The 19,877-nt window shown below is 39.1% G+C and overlaps 1 protein-coding gene across 3 annotated transcripts in view; it reads left to right on the plus strand.

The window, feature by feature from the left end:
* Window positions 1-8,144, plus strand: part of LPAR1 (lysophosphatidic acid receptor 1) — a 133,154-nt gene extending 125,010 nt beyond the window's left edge. For all 3 annotated transcript variants that reach the window (XM_044265150.1, XM_044265151.1, XM_044265149.1), the window contains one exon: window positions 5,693-8,144. In XM_044265150.1, the coding sequence (XP_044121085.1) occupies window positions 5,693-5,994 (302 nt within the window). In that variant the 3' untranslated portion in view covers window positions 5,995-8,144. The remainder of the gene's footprint in view (window positions 1-5,692) is intronic.
* The last annotated feature ends 11,733 nt before the right edge of the window (window positions 8,145-19,877 follow it).

Consider the following 19,877-nt stretch of genomic DNA (forward strand, 5'->3'; position numbering starts at 1 on the left):
TATAAATAATCTAGGTTACTCTTACAGAAAAAAATTTTAATTTCGGAAAGTCATTTACATCTCCACTGCAATGATCCCTTGACTGTTCGACCTAGGAATAAACTTTTTAACCCGTGGTCTATTATCTAATAATGTAGCCCCTTTTAAGATACATAGTTTAGATGATTTCCGAGCTAGCCAAATTGTTTATGTGTACCTCAGTAGCAGAAATCATAACAACTACAGAAATTGGACTGAATTCTGGGATACACAATTTAGTGGCAATGGAAGGAGTGTATGTATTTGAACACCTAAATTCCCGTTCAGCCTCTAACACTACCCGCCTCTGAGATTAGACTCGTTTCCTAGATCCTTTTGAGAAACAAGAAGATTGAGGCCAAGGAAGAGGTTGACTTGAACACACCGCTGGTGTGGAATTGAGTTAACCTTGAGTCGTTTTAGATCTGCGGGATGTCTGGGGGTTTTGTTGTTGTTGTTGTTTTTATAAAAACATAAATTTGCCAGCCAGACTGTTTTCTGGTTTTTCTTCATCAGAAATCTTGGGGTCCCTCCCTAGCAGTCTTCTCCACTGTCAAACACTTTCTTTCACTTTGGTCCTGGTGTTCCATATGTAAGCAGAGTTTAACTCGTTAGGGAAAAGCCACTCTAGAAAAAAAGACTCTAATTGTGAGACCAGATGGTAAGCATTACTGAGCTGATGAGGTTGTGTAGATTTGAAGGAAGGTGTGGTAATACGATCTTGATCTGCAGCTGTGACCCGTTGTTCCCAAACAGCCTCCTTCCTCTCTGCTTTTCACGTCTGCATTCCAGCACCGCTCCTTCTGTCTTCGTGGGCACGGGGGCCTCACGGATGGATTTGACAGATGCAGAAGGAAGGAATGAAGCTTGTTCTAAGAAGAGCAACTTTCAGCTATTTTATTCTAACCCACGGATATTTTCTTGAATAGCTCTCTCCCCGTGTTACTTGTGACATCGGCAAATAGTGCAGAATGTAACCACGCTTGTTCAGCGTGCTAGGAGATGGTTTTCCAGAACTCAAGTTGCCATGAGCATATCATGTCCTTAAAATTCTGCGTTTGAAGCCTGGCAGGTGCCTCAGACTGTGGATGGGTAAACTCACGGTCATCCTCTCTGTTCTCCTCATCTCCCCTCATAAAATGCCCATTAACCTTTCTTCCTGTGTTTTCCTCCTTCAGTGAAAGGTAGCAATGTTCTTCCTTCACCCCAGTGGAAAATCAAAGCATCGCACTTAGATTCTTTTTATCTTACCCATTTCATGCAGTCCGTCTCCTAAATAGTTTACTTATCCTTTCATACTCACCCCCCGTGCCACTGCCCTGATTCAGGCTTTCATTATTTCTCCTCTGGAATTTGGAAACATCCAATGTTTTTGTCTTTATTTTTATCCAGATTATTTTCTTCTCCTACTCTATGATAGTGTTCCGTGTTCAGTGAGACACCCACTAGGAGGGCCAATGACATTAAAATCTCATGGAGGAGTATAGATGAAGATCCTTCTTTCTTCTTGTAAGTTTTATGAGTTATTATACTGTGTGACTAGTCCTGAGAACTAGTGTGCCACACTGGAGAAATTTCGGATATCTCAACCAGACACCCAAAGCCTCCATGACCTTGAACATCTTATCTTCTGCCATTTCTGCTTCTGAATTTTTAGTAAATAACCATAAAGTATTTATGCTTCCTTTTACTTTCCTACTGTTGCATACGATTCCTTTTTACATTTCATGTAAAATGTATTTTATGCCTTAATCTGTGGGAATATATCCATCGGAAATGTTCTGGAAATGTACAAGCTACATAAAGCAGTGTCCCCACCAAGTGCTCCATCATTTTATGTGCCATCTTGGTATAGGTACTGAGTTGACCCATGAGAACCTTCAGAATGATTTAGGGTTCCCATGCTTCTTTGCGTTCCCTCGCTCTCCCTTCTTACCTCATTCTACTCAACTGCAAGGCCTTGGAGTCTCTTACAGTTAAGGTGGTTTCTTCTTGGAGCTGCCAGATCGTCTACAGATCAAAACATGCTTCCACATTCTGCCCTTGGCAGAAATCTGCTCTGGTTCTGCTATACCAGGCATTGCTCATGCTGCCCACAGTGTGTGTAGGTAGTATAGTCATGTAGATACACAGTGTCTAGAGAGCTTTCACACGTTGTTTCTTAGCGTGATCCTCACTACACCCTATGGAGTAGGCAGGGAGCTATCACCTTTCCACTTCACTGATGAGGAAATGGAAGTCATTTGGACTCTTATTAACCTGCTCTTGGTGTGCCCTTGCGTCTCTACAGATTAGGTGTTGATAGGGTCCATAACGTACTTCTCAAGTCCTATCACCCAATGGAATTATGGTTGACTGCTTATTACCAAGGGGGCCTGGGTGTAGTTTGTGTTTGTTTCTAGAAGCTTGGGGGTAAATCCTTAATTTAAGCAAACTTGATTCCATAACATGCACTCACTCATTTATTTCATTTGTTTAAAGATTTTAGTTTTTAGTAATCTCTACACCCAATATGGGGCTTGAACTCACCACCCCAAGATCGAGAGTCACACAGTCTACTGACTGAGTGAACCAGGAGCCCCACTGACTATTGTTTAGAAGCCTCAGCACCTTGAGATTTTCTGCTTCAGTGGTCCATCTTCACTTTTGGTCATTTTGGTCCTTGGCACCTTAGTGAAAGAGAAGAGAAGGGAGAAGAAGGGAAAACTGTATGATTGGATTCAGGTGTTGATTTCTGAGGCCTCTGCTATGAGTCCCTCGAATTACTCTTTGAGTCTTGAAGAACCAAACAGTCTTAGGACTGTGTAGTTGGGCCTGATCACAGCACTAAAAAACAGTTCCTTTTGGTGAAGAAGGGACATGAGTCTGAGTTCCTCAGTGAAGTGTTCACATGTATTAGCTCCTGTGTCAGACTGGTGTTTCCCACTTCCTGTCTCTAATCTAACAAGTCTCCTTGCCTTTTTTTTTTTCCTTCTGGTCTGAAAGTAACACCCATGGGTTAGTTTCTGAGACTCTGGCTTTTATTGAAAAGATCTTGCTCCTTTTGAACTTAAAAATTGGAAGAAGTTACAAGCAACAAAGGACCATATCTGAATTCTGTCACTTAAAGTCTGTGAGAATAAGGATGTTCCCTTCTGCTGCCTGGGAGGAGAAAAAGATCATTTTATTTCAAATAAATCTGTTGAGATGCATGTTGCTGGTATCTAATCAAGTTCTGAATTTGAGCTCAATTCGAGCTTTGATAAAAGAAAGGGAAAGGAAACTTACAAGAATGCTCTCCCATTCATGAAGGGCCTGCATGTTTTTAGTTTCCAAGTAGATGGAATAATGGGACCATGCATTTTCCATCCAAGCATTTTCCACCCTGAGAATAATTCCCTTCCTGGCTTCTCAATGAATAATGCATTATTTCTGAAACCCAAGAGGCATTCCTTTGATTTCCCTTTATGTTTAGCTTTCTGAGTGATTTTCAAGCAAGGAAATTCAAGGACTTGGAATGTAGGCTTTATTAACATTTTTACTTGAAGTTCAAATAGCTCCTTGGCTATTATCTCCTGATACTTGAAATATTTTTTTTTCCTCTCTGAGGAAAGTCTAAGGTATTGTATTTATTAGAAAATGAAGCACCTTGGACAGTCTTCAAAGTGAACAGCAGTTTAAAACCAAGACATATTTGTGTTTTCGAACAAAGAGCTTTATGGGGGTACTTCTCTCCTTTATTTTCATTTCCCTGCTGAATCAGTTCAAAAAAGAAAGCTTGCATTCAAAACCGAGCTGTTTGGAGACTAAATCTCTTGTGTTTACATTTTACGAAACTCACTCCTTGAGGCTGGTCGGGATCCACGACCCCAGTCCCAGCCTGGATCCCGTAGGCCACTGTCCTTTCCATCTGAAGATTCAGATGCATTTCGGGGGTCCTCCCTGTTCCCTGTCTGCTCGCTATGGAGCCTGATGACCCGTGCAGGGTGATCTGTAATGGGTTGAAATGGGGCCCACTGGTTCTGTTGACCCATGTCCTCTTGGCTGAGGAACCCCAGCAGATCCCAGGGTAACACAGCAGTTGGTTTTGGTGCTGTTTCACAACTTCCATTTCCCCTGCGAGCCAGATTAGTGATTTGAGGAACAAAATCAGCTGAAATTAAGAATATAGTCTATATTTCCCTTCTTTCGACAGTTCTAGTAAAATCTTAACAATTCAGAATAGCTGGGAAGAAAAGTGGATCTAAATTAGTAAAACATCTAAAGCATGAAGTTTGGTGTAAACACTTAATTTTATTAAGTTCAGGAAGCAGGAAGATCACCTAGGATTTTCTCAGCTCCATCATCACATGATGGGGTAATGGTTTCTCTCTTATATGGTGGTATACCGATGAAATGAATTAGTATTTTTAAAGCGTGCAGAACAGTACCTTTTAAGTGATTGCTGAATAAAAAATAAATATCCATCTTATTGTTGGAAATTTCTATTTCCAAATGGGCCCATGATACTGAACAGATAATAACAGTATTATTGTTGTTACTGCTAAAATATATGCTTAACGATTACTTTCTTAGCACTTGTTTATGCCTTACAACAAACCTGATGAGGCAAGTATGATCGTTTCTATTTTCCACATCCGAAAACTGAGGTAAGAAAATTATTGTCCAAATTCACACAGTTTTTTAAATAACAAAGCAAGGATTTGAGTCCATTCAACTTGAACTCAGAAATTATGCCTTAAACTAAATATTAAAGGACATTGAGGAACTTTCTGAGGAACCAGTCCTCAGAAAGGTGTTTGCACATTCTTTATACAAAATACAGAGCATGTTATGTTGGAAGTGATGAAATGAACTTGGACTTTCATGTGCATATATTCTGGATTATTTGAAATTAAAAACATACTAATTGCCTAAATATTAAAGGACATTGGTCACAGAGTTACCTTTTGTCCCAAAACAGTGTCATACTGCTCAAAACCCTACCGTCCTAACTGTTGAGGTGTGTATCTCCTATCCAGTCCGTCATGTCTGAATTGCTTCGGGAACTCAGAGTTTTGCTTAAAGTAATCATTATCATCGTCTCATAAATACTCAATTTGAGCATCATAAGTACTCAAAATGATCCAAATCTCATCTGGATCAATGAGATACTATTAAATTATTTTAACATTAAAATTTTCTTCATTTTTTTTTTTCCCCCAGCAAAAGAGCATTTCCTTTCAGATGATGGTCTGGTGGCTTTGAATCTCAGTATTTCTTTTAATTTTATTTACTTACTGATTTTATTTATTTATTTGACAGAGAGGTGGCAAGAGAGGGAACACAAGTTGGGGGGAGCAGAGGGAGAGGGAGAAAGAGGCTCCCCTCTGAGCAGGGAGCCCTGATGTGGGACTCGATCCCAGGATCCTGGGATCACGACCTGAGCCTAAGATAGATGCCTAATGGCTGAGCCGCCTAGGATCTCAGTGTTTTTATATGTGAACCAAGTTGCTTTGCTTTGTAATTATATATATATATATATATATATATATATATATATAAAAATATTTGTTCTTCCTTTAAAAAATCTTCTCGAGGAGCACTCTCTTTTTCTGTAAAATAAATAAATAAAATCTCTTAAAAATTTTTTTTAATTAGAAAATAAATAATAAATAAGAAAAATAAAAATCTTCTCAATCCCTGCCCTTTACAGGTGCCTTTATCATCTGTTGGACTCCTGGATTGGTTTTGTTACTTCTCGATGTGTGCTGTCCACAGTGTGACGTCCTGGCCTATGAGAAATTTTTCCTTCTGCTGGCCGAGTTCAACTCCGCCATGAACCCCATCATCTACTCCTACCGCGACAAGGAGATGAGCGCCACCTTCAGACAGATCCTCTGCTGCCAGCGCAGCGACAGCACCAGTGGCCCCACGGAAGGCTCTGACCGCTCGGCTTCCTCCCTCAACCACACCATCTTGGCTGGAGTTCACAGCAATGACCACTCTGTGGTTTAGAAAGGCAACCAAGATGAGGAGCCGCCATCACGGATGGAGGGATGAGCAGCTTCCCCTCCCCCAGGGCCAGGGCCAGGGCCAGGTGGGGTGTGAGAGAGAGTGAGGAAAAATAAACTCTTGTACTTAAAACACTAACCAATGGCAGTATTCGTTCCTAGACCCAGCAAGACTTGAGGTATGCGGAAAATTAGCTTACGGGACACCCGTCATCCCGATCCCCGTTCCTTTTGAAAAGTAGAAAATGGAGATCTTGCAATGGAATTCATAAACAGACTCGGGAGTGCCCATTTAGACTACACTAACTAGACTTCCGACGATTTGGTGTGGTTTGGTGCAAGTCAGAATAAATTCTGACTAATTGAATCCACAACTTCATCTACATACAGGCTTCCCTTTTTTTATTCCAGAAGGACACATTTCATTTAATAAACATGTATACTTACCAGCATGCTTGCGATGGATAAGACTATAGGCGGTTTTTGAACTATTATAATTCCATTTTTTTCCTTCTGTAGGGAAACTGTAAATTAGAATGATTTTTTAGAAAGCATGCATGTAATGTATGTATGCAGTATGCCTTACTTAAAAAGATTAAAGAGTATTGATTTTAAATCTTCTAGGACCTAGAAGAACCTAGATGTCAAAGCCAGTATTTGTTTAGGTTATGAAACAATGCTCTAATTCTAATATTACCTTCTTATCGAAGTGTCATAACACATGCAAAACAGGGAATGTAGGTTTATTACCAAAAGAAAATGTACTCTAAAAAAAAAGTCCTAGAAGTCGAAGCACAGTAATATTGTTCCCACATATTTATAATATCGAAGTACATTCTAATTATCAGTACATCAGAGGAATGTTTTAATAGCCTGTGTTTTTCTGTATTATAAAATAATACATAGTCATTGTAGAAAACTTGAAAAATACAGAAATGTGTAAAACAGAAAAAAATAATTACTGGTAATATCACAACCCAGAAGTAACCACCATTAACAGCTTTTCCCTCGTGTATGCCTCTATGTATATTATATAACTTTTTATATAATTGGGATCATACGTAAACGATTTTATAACCAGTTTTTTTTTTCTTCCACTGCAGAGTTGCCACATTTTCCTACGGCATTAAAAATTTTACAAAAACAATTTTACTGGCTATATAATATTCCATTTAATGGATGCAACTCCATTTATTTAACCGTTCCCACACCGTTGACTCCTTAGGTCATTTCTAATTTTCACTACTATAAACAATGTTGCAAAAATTTTGTGTACATACAACTTTGTCCGTGTAATTGATTATTTACTTAGGACATATTCCCATGAAGGATTTTTTTTTTAAATGTGAAATGTCTTTTTATGCTCTTATCTTTTATAAAAAGGGATTTCCTGCTTTGCGCCACATGGGTGGCAGTTGAGAGGAAAGCCAGTTAAATTGCCTTTTTACAAAGGAAATGCAGTGGTCACTTTAGTTGAGAGTGACTTTTTTATATCACAAGATGGACTAGAAACAGTTGTCACAAATAACCATGACACCCTAATGAATATGTCTAGCAATGCCAAATTTCGTTTGAGGAGCCAATGTCCAGCTCTTGGTGGCCACGCCCATATGTAGAAGTGAAGGTCACAGGAAGACATCAAACATGCTAAGTGAATAAAGGATCTTCGTAGTAAATGGCTTGGGACCCTCCTGTAGCAAATGGGTTGAGTGCATTGGTATGGGACTGGATACTGACTGTTCTTTAGGAATCACTGTGGTAGGTGATACCTGCTCAATGAATGGTCCAGATGAACTAGTTATTGCACCAGTTTGTTCGCAAAAGTAACTGGTAAAAGTCACAGTCATGAAGCAGGTGTGGGAAAGTCGGGAGTACGTTTAAGAGAAAGATGTTCAGAAGAATCACTTTGTCTAGGAGGGAAGAAGTCAGCACGGTCAGCATTTGAGCAGAGGGCAGACTTGTGAGGCGCCCACCGTGAGAAGAACAGGGGGAACCAGTCCTCAGAAAGGTGTTTGCACATTCTTTATACAAAATACAGAGCATATTATGTTGGAAGTGATGAAATGAACTTGGACTTTCATGTGCATATATTCTGGATGATTTGAAATTAAAAACATACTAATTGGACCTTAATAAATTCATTTTCAGTCAGTGTTTGGCAGTGTGCGGTCGTGGTCAGTGCTGTTTCTTTTACCCCTGAGTCTTCCAGCTTGGGTTTCATGGTGCCTGCCTTCTGTGAACAACGTTTATTTCCCTGCCACCAGGGCTTCTGTACTCTTGAGGTGAAGCCACCATATGCTTCCCCAGCTCAGAACAGCGGCTTTTCAACATCAGGAAAAAGTCTTATTATTAGCGTGACTTTCTTTTGGAAAAAGTGATTTAATGAAAACTTTCTGGTTGACCTGATGAAAAACTCTCACTAGGAGTTTATAAAATGACAGTGCTCTTCATGTTTATTGGTTGTTTTTCTTTCTTTAAAGATATATTTATTTTAGGGGAGAAAGGGGGAGAGAATCTCAAGCAGTCTCCCTACTGAGTGCGGAGCCCCAGTTGGGGGTCAATCTCATGACCCATGAGATCATGACTTGAGGGGAAACTGAGAGTCGGGTGCTTAATAGACTGAACCACCCAGGTGCCCCTTCATGCTTACTAATTTTAATAACAAAAGTCACAGCTATCTTCCAGTTATATGCCAATCATATTTGTTTTGGTATATTGCTAAGATGTTGGAAAAGATAACAAAATGTTTATTCAAATGAATGTCTCAATGATTATTTGGAAGAGAATTCTGAACCTTTAAATTTAGGTGGATGTAAGATTGTTAGAAATCAGATATTTTAGAACTCTTCTTCACAAATTAGCCACCTCTTAGATGTTTTCTTTTTTAAATTAGTGAAACCATAATTGCCTACACTCAAAGCCTCAGTTGATACATGGTTTTCCCATTTTCTTTCCCAATTAACTTTTAGGTTCCACTCTCTGTCTTCCTTCTAATTTACTCTGAGTCCCTCAACTTTGGAAGTATAATTTTGTGATAATGTTTTTAAGCCTTTTTTCTTTTCTTTTTTAAAGATTTTATTTGAGAGAGGGAGACAGAGCATGAGCCGGGGGGAGAGAGAGAGAGAGAAGCAGACTCCCCGCTGAGCAGGACCCCGAGACCATGACTGAGTCAAAGGCAGATGCTTAACTGACTGAGCCATCCAGGTGCCTCTCTAGTCCTTTTTCTTAAACCTGGCTTGTGACTCTTGCTAGATTAAATTGTAAAAACACGTCTTTATCAGTTCCCTTCGTTACACCAAGGTAAGAACATTTCAATGCAAGATCTTTTAAAACAAATTATATTTAGCACCAAATGAGCTTCACCAAACCCCAAGCCCTCAGAGGGAATAGGATTTGTATGTGAGTTGGGATGGGCTTGGATTCAGGCATGATCTGACAGAAGAAATGTGTGTAACTAAGAGCCGAATGGGTCCGCCATCTTCCAAAGCTGGTTGTGTTCATTCTATAACATTCACCTGTACCTTGATAATGCTCACATAAAATTCTCTAGTTCTCATAAATTTATAATGCTTATGTTTACCAATTATTTACTAATTTGTTTAACGATGTGGCATGTAAAGACCATTTTAAAATCTAAAGCTGAGATCAGCAAATTAAGACCCATTGGCCAAATCTATAGTTTTTGTGTGAACTTAGGATGAGCTTTACATTCTTAAATGATTGGGGTGTGAGGGAGGAATATTTTCTAGCACATGGAAATGATATGAAATTTCAGTGTCAATAGTTCTATTGGAATACAGTCACACCCACCAGTTTATTGTTTATGGCTGTTTTTGTACTACAATAGCGGAATTGAATAGTTGCAACAGAGATCATCCCTCAAAGTCTAAAATATTTACTATCTGACCCTTTACAGAAAAACTGTACCAACCCCTGATTTAGAGAATTCCATTTTCACTCATGCTGTCCTCCTCGTTTGTGTATTGCTTATCAGAAGAGGAAGAAGTTGGGCATACCACGATCTCTTGAGCTGTAGACTTCAGAAAAAATTATCAGTTGTGTTTTTTATATAGAACATAATTTTTATTTTGAAACAATCTCAAAGTTTGCCAAGTTCACAGAACATTTTCTGGAACCATTTGGAAGTTGCCGACGTGACGCCCCATTATCCTTGAATACTCTGTGATTCCTACAAATGTTCTCTTTCACAACCTGAATTCAATCATCAAAATCAGGCAATTAACACTGATAAACTACCATCTTATTCACAGCCCCATTCAAGCTTCATTCACCAGTTTTTCAGCTAAACATCCCTTGCAGCAAAAGACTCCAGTCTAGGATCACTGGTTACTTAGTTACCACATCTCTCGAGTCTTCTTCGATCTTGGACAATCCTGAAGTCTTCCCTTGACCTTCCTGATCTTGACATTTCAAGATCATAGGTCAGTGATTTTGTAGAATGTCCCTGAATTTGGGTGCATTTAGTATATCTTTATGATTAGATTCATATTGTTTTGATAAGATAAAACACAGGTGCTGCTGTGGTTCTTCTCACTGCATCCCAGCAAGTAACACACGAGGCTGATTTGTTCCTTTCCTGGTGATGTCAGCTTTGACTACTTGATGACGATATTGGCTGCCAGATTTCTTCACTGTAAAGAAAACACTCTTTTTGCTTTTTTCTTTGTAATAATAGCATTTTGCAAGAAATACTCTATTCATCATGGAATTTTGATGTCTAGTCTTAGCATCAATTGATACTTCTTGGATGAATGAATCATTACTCTGATGATTGCCAAGTGATGACTTTCTTTTTTTTTTTTTTTTTTTAAAGATTTTATTTATTTATTTGAGAGAGAGAGACAGTGAGAGAGAGAATGAGCGAGGAGAAGGTCAGAGAGCGAAGCAGACTCCCCATGGAGCTGGGAGCCTGATGTGGGACTCGATCCCGGGACTCCAGGATCACGCCCTGAGCCGAAGGCAGTCGTCCAACCAACTGAGCCACCCAGGCGTCCCAAGTGATGACTTTCTAATTCTTTTTTTTTCCTGTTAATTTTTGGTTAGCTTTCTACTGTAAGAAAGTCTTGTCCTCTTCCATCTATGTATACCAGTATGGGCTCCTGGATTCCAATTTTATTCAATTATAATGTTGCTAACATTTGAAAATTAAACTTTTCTTTGGAGATGATTGTAGATTCATATGCAGTTGTAAGAATCATATGGAGAGATTCCTCTGTCCTTCACCCAGTTTCCCCCAATGGCAGTATCTTGCCAAACCATAGCCTAAAGTACAAGCAGGTTATTGACATTGATACAATGTATAGAGTAGTTCTCTTAGCACAAAGATCCCTCCTATTACACTTTGATAGCCACAGTCCTTTCCCTCACCCCCATCCTGGCTGAACACTAATCTGTTCTGCAATTCTTCAGATACATTTTAACTTTTTCATACTCAAGCTTCTAAAACTTCTTTATCACAATAGTTGCAAATTGGGGTTGATGCTTCCCCAGCGGCTGTGTGTGTGTGTGTCCTGAATTTTATGATGATAAAAATTACACACACTTTTAAATATTTCAAGGAATACAGGAGCGAATAAAGTAGAAAGTAAAAATCACTCCCAAAGGTTTGTAGCTAGACCACTGATCTCTTTTGCCCACATTACCTAAGACCCAGAGACCCTCACAAAGTGATCTTATATTTTATTTTATGGAATACTCTCAGTGTCTTTGCATTGACATCAGGGAAGCCAGAATGCATTTTGTTGTGGTATAATATTGTTTATAATTGGTTTGTATTTTATCTCTTGAACATTTCAAGAAATGTTCAAGAAAAGGAATCTTACTTGATACTCCCCACCTCACAAAGCACAATGCTAAGTAGTGCTTAAAACGCACTTGTTTAAATGAAGTAAAATGTGTGAACCACAAATAAAGGCACTCAAGACCAAGAAATGGCTCCTTGGTTCCATAAACCTGATGCAGGTTTTCCCTCGCATTTAAGAATCAGTTAAAATTAAGTAGGAACAAAGAAAAACCAAGGTCAAGGCTTTTGACTTAACATTTTGTCCATATGAGTTTGTACTTTCTGAGTGTGTCTTGTTTAACTTACCTTGGTATGCTTTGGGAAGATTTTAATTTAGTACATGTTGGATTGGTAATGTGTTCTGCAGCATACAGAAGACACTCATATAATTTGTATTTTGGTCTTTGCAAAGCCCCTGTTACACATGAGGAAAGTGGGTCTCAGAGGAAAATTCGGGGACCTAATATTTGTGGTCTATAGAATTAATTGGAACATAGTTACATCTATTTTATATAGCAATCCATAATTCCTCATATGTCCTTATCTTGGCTTCCCAAATTATGAGTTCCATGAGAGGTACAATGTGTTGCATTATTTTAAATCCTTTAAAGAACTTGGCCCAGGAAAAGCGATAGAAGGTAACAGGTCATAAACAGGTGCATGATTCATTCTGTGGGGTGCTCATGCTTGTAGAGGCGTGCAGGTGAGACTGTATCCCAAACGAGATTATAAATTCTTTGAGAATGAGATCATCTTGTACTTTCTCCCTCCTTTTTATGATACAAATGATTGGAACAAAAATACAAGTTTGGTGCCATTTGCTTAATGGTTCTTGATTGAGAACTATAAAACCATAATTAGATGTGATAGTCCTCATGATCTCATTCTTTATTTGTTCCCAAGAATTCTTTGAGAGCCCTCCCTATACTAGGTGTGTTTGGTACTGCTGTTCATGAGATAGACATGGTCTTTAATGGAGCTTAGAATTTAGTAGGAATGAAGCAGAAAATATATTGAGTTATGAAGGAAACTCTGGCATGACAGAGTTCAAGGCAAATAAAAGAGATAAAGATGGCAGGGAGGGGGACTATTTTTGTAAGAATAGTCTAGGAAGGCTCCATCTTAGCCCAGGAACTGTCCCTTCGAAATACTCCCCTTGGGCTGGAGTTGCACAAAGGTGTGGCTCTGTTAATCTCCTGAACTTGCATCCACTATGGTAACTAGTACACACCCAAACCACCCGTTAGAAAAAGGACACACACACTTCGGGCCCAGGTAGATAGGAATTCCCAGCAAGGTGTGTAAATGCTTGGTGAGAGATTGCATGTCATTTTGGAAAGAAGAGCAAGTATAGACTGTGAGATTGAGGCTTAAAAGGCAGGGAGGCATGATTTCTTGAGTGATTTAGAGAGTCATTTTATCTTGGTAATTATGGGGAATGGGTTCAAGTATTTAAGTAAAGGAGGGACATGGTCTGCTTTACATTTCAGAAGAAATTGAAGACGAGGAAGTCCAGAGGAAAAAGACAAGATCAGTGGCTCTCTCATTAGCTGGGATGACAGAAGAAGGTGGTAATGGAGGTGCAGAGAAGGAGGTGGCTGGATTCTCGAGGACTTGGTGCCCAGAGATCGTGTGGATAAGGTCAAAATCCAGATAATGACCTTGGCCACTGGACAGATGGGGATGTGATGTGGTGAACTAAGGAACATAGATGAGGAGCAAATTTCCAGGAAAACGATAATGAGTAAAACTTGAGATATCCATGAGCTACCCAAGGAGAAGGATGCAGTAGCAAATTAGTCACGTGATACACGGAGCCCAGGGTACCTCTCTGGACGGAAGATCCAGATCTAGAGTCCAAGGTCTTCTGCTGTGGTCCTGCCACATTCCTCCTCAAGCTGAGAAGCACAGAGCCTTTGATATGTTTAAGAGTAGGGGAGAAATAAAAGAATAGAACTTAATATCTGAAACTATTATCCAGGAAGAAGCAGAGAGATTTCTTTGAACAAAATGAGGTTAGCTGTCTGTGACATATTTGGGTGTTTTTTTTTTTAACTCAATAACAGAAATATCCAAGGTTGGTAAATATGTAGCCACCTTAATGTGTAATTGAAGTCGAGATTTTTAGAGCTCATCCATATTTTATTTTCCCCTCCTTCCAAGCCTCTTGGAAAACTACATTGCTGCTTGGTGAGTCCATTTGACTAATTATGGCCGGAAGACTGAGTGCATGTGACAAATGTCATTTCTAGGCTGAGAAAGTAAAAGTTTTTGTGCTACTCTTCAGATCTCTTCCCTGAAAGCTAAGCATGGAGAGATGAATATGAAAAGACTGAAGTCCCCATCAACCTGAGACCTTGATCCACAAGGCAGAGAAAATCCCTGCCAAGTCATACCGAATATACAGCATGATCAAGAAATAAACACTCTGCTGTGTTTATGGTGAACCTTCGTGGCTCATTTGTTACTGCAGTATAACCAACTTATGTTAACAAATAGTGTTACATTTTGAGGAATATTAAGAGTCTAACCTTTTCTGGATCATAGGGACTGTTCATTAAAATTTTGAACTTTGGTGGAGGATACCAAAATGCATTCCAGAAAAAGGGTACCATTTTAGAGTCCTACAGAATGTACACAGGCAAAAACATGAATCTAGACACAGACTTTTTACCCTCTCCCAAGAATCAACTCAAAATGGATCAGAGACTTTAATGTCAAATAGAAAACTCTGAAACTCCTAGAAGTTAGCATAGGAGTAAATCCAGATGATCTTGGCCGTGGCTATGAATTTCTGGATAAAACACCAAAGGGAGGATCCCTGAAAGAAATAACTGATAAACTAGACTTCATTAATATTAAAAACATCTGCTCTGTAAAAGACATAAGAGAATAAAAAAATAAGCCACAGACTAGGAGAAAATATTTGCAGAAGATACCTCTGTATTTATTTTAATACAAAAAAACTCTTAAAACTCAACAATAATACATTTTAAAGCAGGGAAAGGACTTGAACTGGCACTTGGAAAACAAGTTCTAAGGATAGCACATAAGATATGAAAAGAGGCTCACCCTCCTCTATCATTAAGGAATTACATAGTAGAAGAAAAATGAGATACTACTATATACCCATTAGAATCATACAACAGACATCATATTCTGGTGAGGATGTGGAGTCGCAGGAACTCTCATGCATTGCTGGCAGGAACACGAAATGGTACAGCCACTTTGGAAGAAAAGTTTGTCTTAAACTTTAACTTAACTTAAAGCTTAAAGCTTTCTCACAAAACTAAACTTACTCTCAGCCTATGAGCCAGCAGTCACCCTCCTGGATACTCATCCAGAAACTGAAAACTTCTGTCTACGCAGAGACCTGCGTGTGGATGTTTATAGCTGAGATACCACTTTTTTAGTGTTTCGTTGCTGCTGTTGTTTTTTTAGAAGCCTTGTTGTTCGAATGGTTCTTGGAAGCACCAACTTAGATCTTTCTCATCTCCAAGGAAAATATTTTACCCTTGAAAGCTGAGCTTCATTATTAGACCGTGTTCTCCTGACGCTGCCTTCTCTGTTTTACGCCGGAAGCTTGGCATCATTTGCCAGTTTTAGAAATTGACAGTTTCAAACAATTCTGGCTCCTTTATATTTAACAATCTTTTATTTAGTTCCTCTCTTGTTGCCTTTTACTATAAATGACAAAAGGAAGACAAACAAAACCGCCAACCCTCTACCTGGAAACCTCCTAATTAAACCACCTAGTTTATAGGTACGTGTTCTACTTTCTATGTTGTTGTGGGTGTCAGAGTTTCTAAACTTTCTGCTTCTATTTTAAAAGGATCCCTTCGGGGGTGCCTGGGTGGCTCAGTCACTTAAAGCATCTGCCTTCAGCTCAGGTCATGATCCTGGTGTCCTGGGATTGAGTCCTGCATCGGCTCCCAGCTCAGTGGGGAGCCTGCTTCCCTCTCTCCTTCTGCCCCTTCCCCCAGGTCATGCTCTCTCTCTCAAATAAATAAATAAAATTTTTAAAATTTAAAAAAAAATAAAGAGAGCCCTTTGCTAGTTTCCAAAACCTTTTTTTTTTTTCACTTTAAAGTCTTTACCGGCAGCAGCTTTAAAGGTCACATTTATGACACCAGCTTTGGAAATTTCACCTGGTCACTTCTTTGGTGTTACTGGAATGTGTTATTGAATCATTTCCTCAACTAGGGTCCCCAAAGGTCAGTCTTGTGCCTGTTCTTTTCCTTTCCTATCTTTTCTTACTAGAATCTATCATCTAGTCCCGTCATTTAAAAAACATCTCGAAGTTGACAACTCTTAAACTTTTATCTGTGATTGCTGCTTGGGCTCTGGACTCCCTATCTAAAGGGTTTTCAGGATATAAGAAAAAGAAAAGCCCTAATTTTTTTTTTTCAGGTTCCTGTTAATCACAGCTGAATGTACGTCTAGTTACATATTCATGAGATCATATTACATTATCTCTACTTGGGTTTAACATTTCAGAAATAGGATCATACCTCACCTTACCTTTTTTTAAAAAAAAAAAATGGTTTTATTTGTTTGTTTGTTTAATATAGAGAGACACAGTGAGAGAGGGGGACAGAAGCAGGGGGAGTGGGAGAGAGAGAGAGACAGGCTTCGTTGGGAGAGTAATGATTCTAAATGAGAAGAATATTGTGGGAGGCTTGACCTTGTCTAAGAGTGGGGATGAAGCCCCAAGCAAGGTTTCCCTGACAAAGTCGCTTTAAAATTCATAGCTGAGGGTGCCTGGGTGGCTCAGTAAGTTAAAGCCTCTACCTTCGGCTCAGGTCATGATCTCAGGGTCCTTGGATCGAGCCCCACATTGGGCTCTCTGCTCAGCAGGGAGCCTGCTTCCCCCTCTCCCTGCCTCTGCCTGCTTGTGATCTCTGTCTGTCAAATAAATCAATAAACTCTTTTAAAAATTAAAAAAAAAAATTCACAGCTGAGGACTGTAGACGTCTAGGTGAAGGAGAACAGGAAAGGTTGATGGAAGAAGGTCATGCATGAAAGTTTTAAATCATGCTCCGAAGTACCTGAAAGATTCCACACAGGGAGCGCGAAGAAAAAGGGAGCCACCGTGGGCTGGTTACTAGGAACTATGTCAGGTGGAACCCTGTCGTTTGTGCTGAGTTTTTCTTTGGCATAAAGGCTAGTGAGCCACTAGGGTTTCAAGGCAGGGAGAGAAATGATGGGATGTGTTGATTGGAAATCTTCCTGACTGGGTAAGGGCCTAGATGGGGGTATGCGTGCATGAAAGCAAGTCCGTGCACTGTGCTAATGTGAAAAATGGTATTCACTTAGACAAGGTTGTTGGCAGTCAAGATGGACAGAAGTGGGAATATTTTAGATACATGTAAGAGAAAAAAGCAATCAAGATTTAGTAACGTGATGGAATGTGTGTGGTAAGGGGAAATGAAAAATAAAACTTGCTTTCTTCTGACTTAGCACTGCATGGTCATGGGGCCATTTTCTAAGACAGGAAAACTCAGAAGGAACAGATTCGGGGTGAGGGTAAGGAGAAGAATATGAGGTTATTACACATGTGTTTGGTAGTGGCTCCCTCTGGGATATCACCAAGGAGGTCCGTTTACTTCTGAAGCACGAGATTGAGTGTATGTTAATAAGTTCCTCTTAGTAAAACATCACTTTCAGGTGATACTTGGTATACTTCATATACTTATTAGTGAATATCCCTCTGAAATTGGCAACAATATTTAAAAAAATAATGATTGTTCTACCTGGTCTAGCAGAACTAGCAACTTTCGTTTTTAAAAAAAATACAAGTCTGGGGCACCTGGGTGGCTCAGTGGGTTAAAGCTTCTGCCTTCGGCTCGGGTCATGATCCCAGGGTCCTGGAATGGAGCCCCGTATTGGGCTCTCTGCTCAGCAAGGAGCCTGCTTCCTCCTCTCTCTCTCTGCCTGCTTCTCTGCCTACTTGTATCTCTGTCTGTCAAATAAATAAATAAAATCTTAAAAAGAAAAAAAAAGGACAAGTATGTTAAAAATTTCAAAGATACCACTTTTGTGTAAATTATATTCCCTTCTCACTATTACTGTATTGATATGTCCTTTATTTCTTTTTTTTTTTTTAAAGATTTTATTTATTTGACAGACAGAGATCACAAGCAGGCAGAGAGGCAGGCGGAAGCAGTATGTCCTTTATTTCTTGATTAGCTTTGGGAGAGGTTGTTGTTAGTGTTTTCCAAGCAATAGCTATTGGGTTGTGTTATTATTTCTCCTGCTACATTCTTATGTTTAAATTTAATTCTTGATTCTATTTTTTGTTAATTTTCTTTGATAGCCTTGCCTTATTTTGTGACATGTGAGTTAAACACTCCATTCAGATACAAAACATTTTATATTTTAAATTGTAAAGATTTATTTACTTGAGGGAGAGAGAAAGAGAGAATGAGTGAGGGGAGGGGCAGAGGAAGAGAGTGAGAATCTCAGGCAGACCCCCGACTGAGAGTGGGGCCCTATCTGGGCCTCCTTCTCTTGAGAGACCATGACCTGAGCTAAAATCAAGAGTCAGGGGCTCAACCAACTGAGCCCCCTCAGGTACCCATAGAATATTTCAAAGATGTGAATTTACCCTGAATCCTGAATTCAGATTTTGACCTATGCAATTTACTTTAATTTTTTTAATTTACTTTAATTTTTAAATTTTAATTTGATTTAACTTAATTTTTAGTTTTAATTCAATTTTAATTTTAATTTGAAAATTAATTTATCATATAGGAGCACCTGGAGGGCTCAGTCAGTTAAGTCGCCGACCCTTGATTTTGGCTCAGGTTATAATCTCAGGGTCCTAAGATCCAGCTCTGCATCGGGCTCTGTGCTCAGTAGGGAGTCTACTTGAAGATTCTCTCTCTCTCTCTTTCTCCCTCTCTGCCCGCCCAGCCCCCGCTTGTTCGTGCTCCCTCTCTCTCTAAACTAAATAAATTTTTAAAATTAATTTATCATGTAAAATTGAAATTACCCTTGCACAGAGAGTAATAGAGAAAGGAATGACATATTTAGAGTATAGAATTATGCTGATAAGTGAGCATATTTTTAGTTTTGGAAGTACTATGGGAAATAATAATCAAGAAGTGCCCTAAGTGTTCACTGCATTAATTTACACACATTTATTGGAACAGAAATGGGATGATAAATTTCAAGTATCTTCTATATTAATGAGGCATCGGCCCCAAGGAAGCCATTTAATAGGAGGATTCCTCAGATTCAAAATTACAGGGAAGGCAAACCCAACCGAAGTCCAATGTCATGGTCTCCACTGCAGATACTCTCTCTCCCTAATGCCCACAGCACAGATCTCAAGAACGAAGCAGAAGGGTCTGATGCAGTGGTTCTCAAGACTCTCCCCAGCCAATACCTACCTTTATGAACAATTTTCTGTTTAGAAATTATTATCATGAAATGAGATTCTTAGATAATGCAATCTACCTAACTCATAAATTTTTTTAAAAGATCTTTGGAATTCTGTAACTAATATAATAGAAAATGTAGGAAAGGAAATGAATTTACAATAAAATGATGTATAGAAAGGCACTACAGTAGAGAAAATAAGGTCGTCAGGGGTTTGCACTAGTGCTGATGAATAAGTTTAGATTTTAGAGAAGCAAGATATTATTCAATCAAATACTGTAAACCCCACCAGCAATACAATCAGATGTAATTACATTAAACCCAGTGGCATATTATTTAAAGGTCAATGACATGATTAAGGCAAACTGGAAGCAGTGAACCTTCAGAGACTGCCCCAGGGTGTCCTGCGCGGGCCTAAACTCACTTCTCCCAACTGTAGTTTGGCGCCTCCTGGTGGCAGTGGTCCTACTCCATCTTAATTCTGATGGGAAGAATTCCAGGTCTGTTCTCAGAGTTCTTGAACTGGGTTGCAACTTTACTGGTTTCCTTATTAATTAATGAGCGAAACAACATCTTTGCCATGTCTTCATTTTCTTCTTCTATGAAAGTCGTGATTTCATATTCTAAAAAAAAAAAAAAACCATTTAGCACTATTATCACCTTAAAAACAAACAAGCAAACAAAACAAAACAAAACCATGT

Source organism: Neovison vison, chromosome 9 (assembly GCF_020171115.1).
Source record: "Neovison vison isolate M4711 chromosome 9, ASM_NN_V1, whole genome shotgun sequence".
Lineage (NCBI taxonomy): Eukaryota > Metazoa > Chordata > Mammalia > Carnivora > Mustelidae > Neogale > Neogale vison.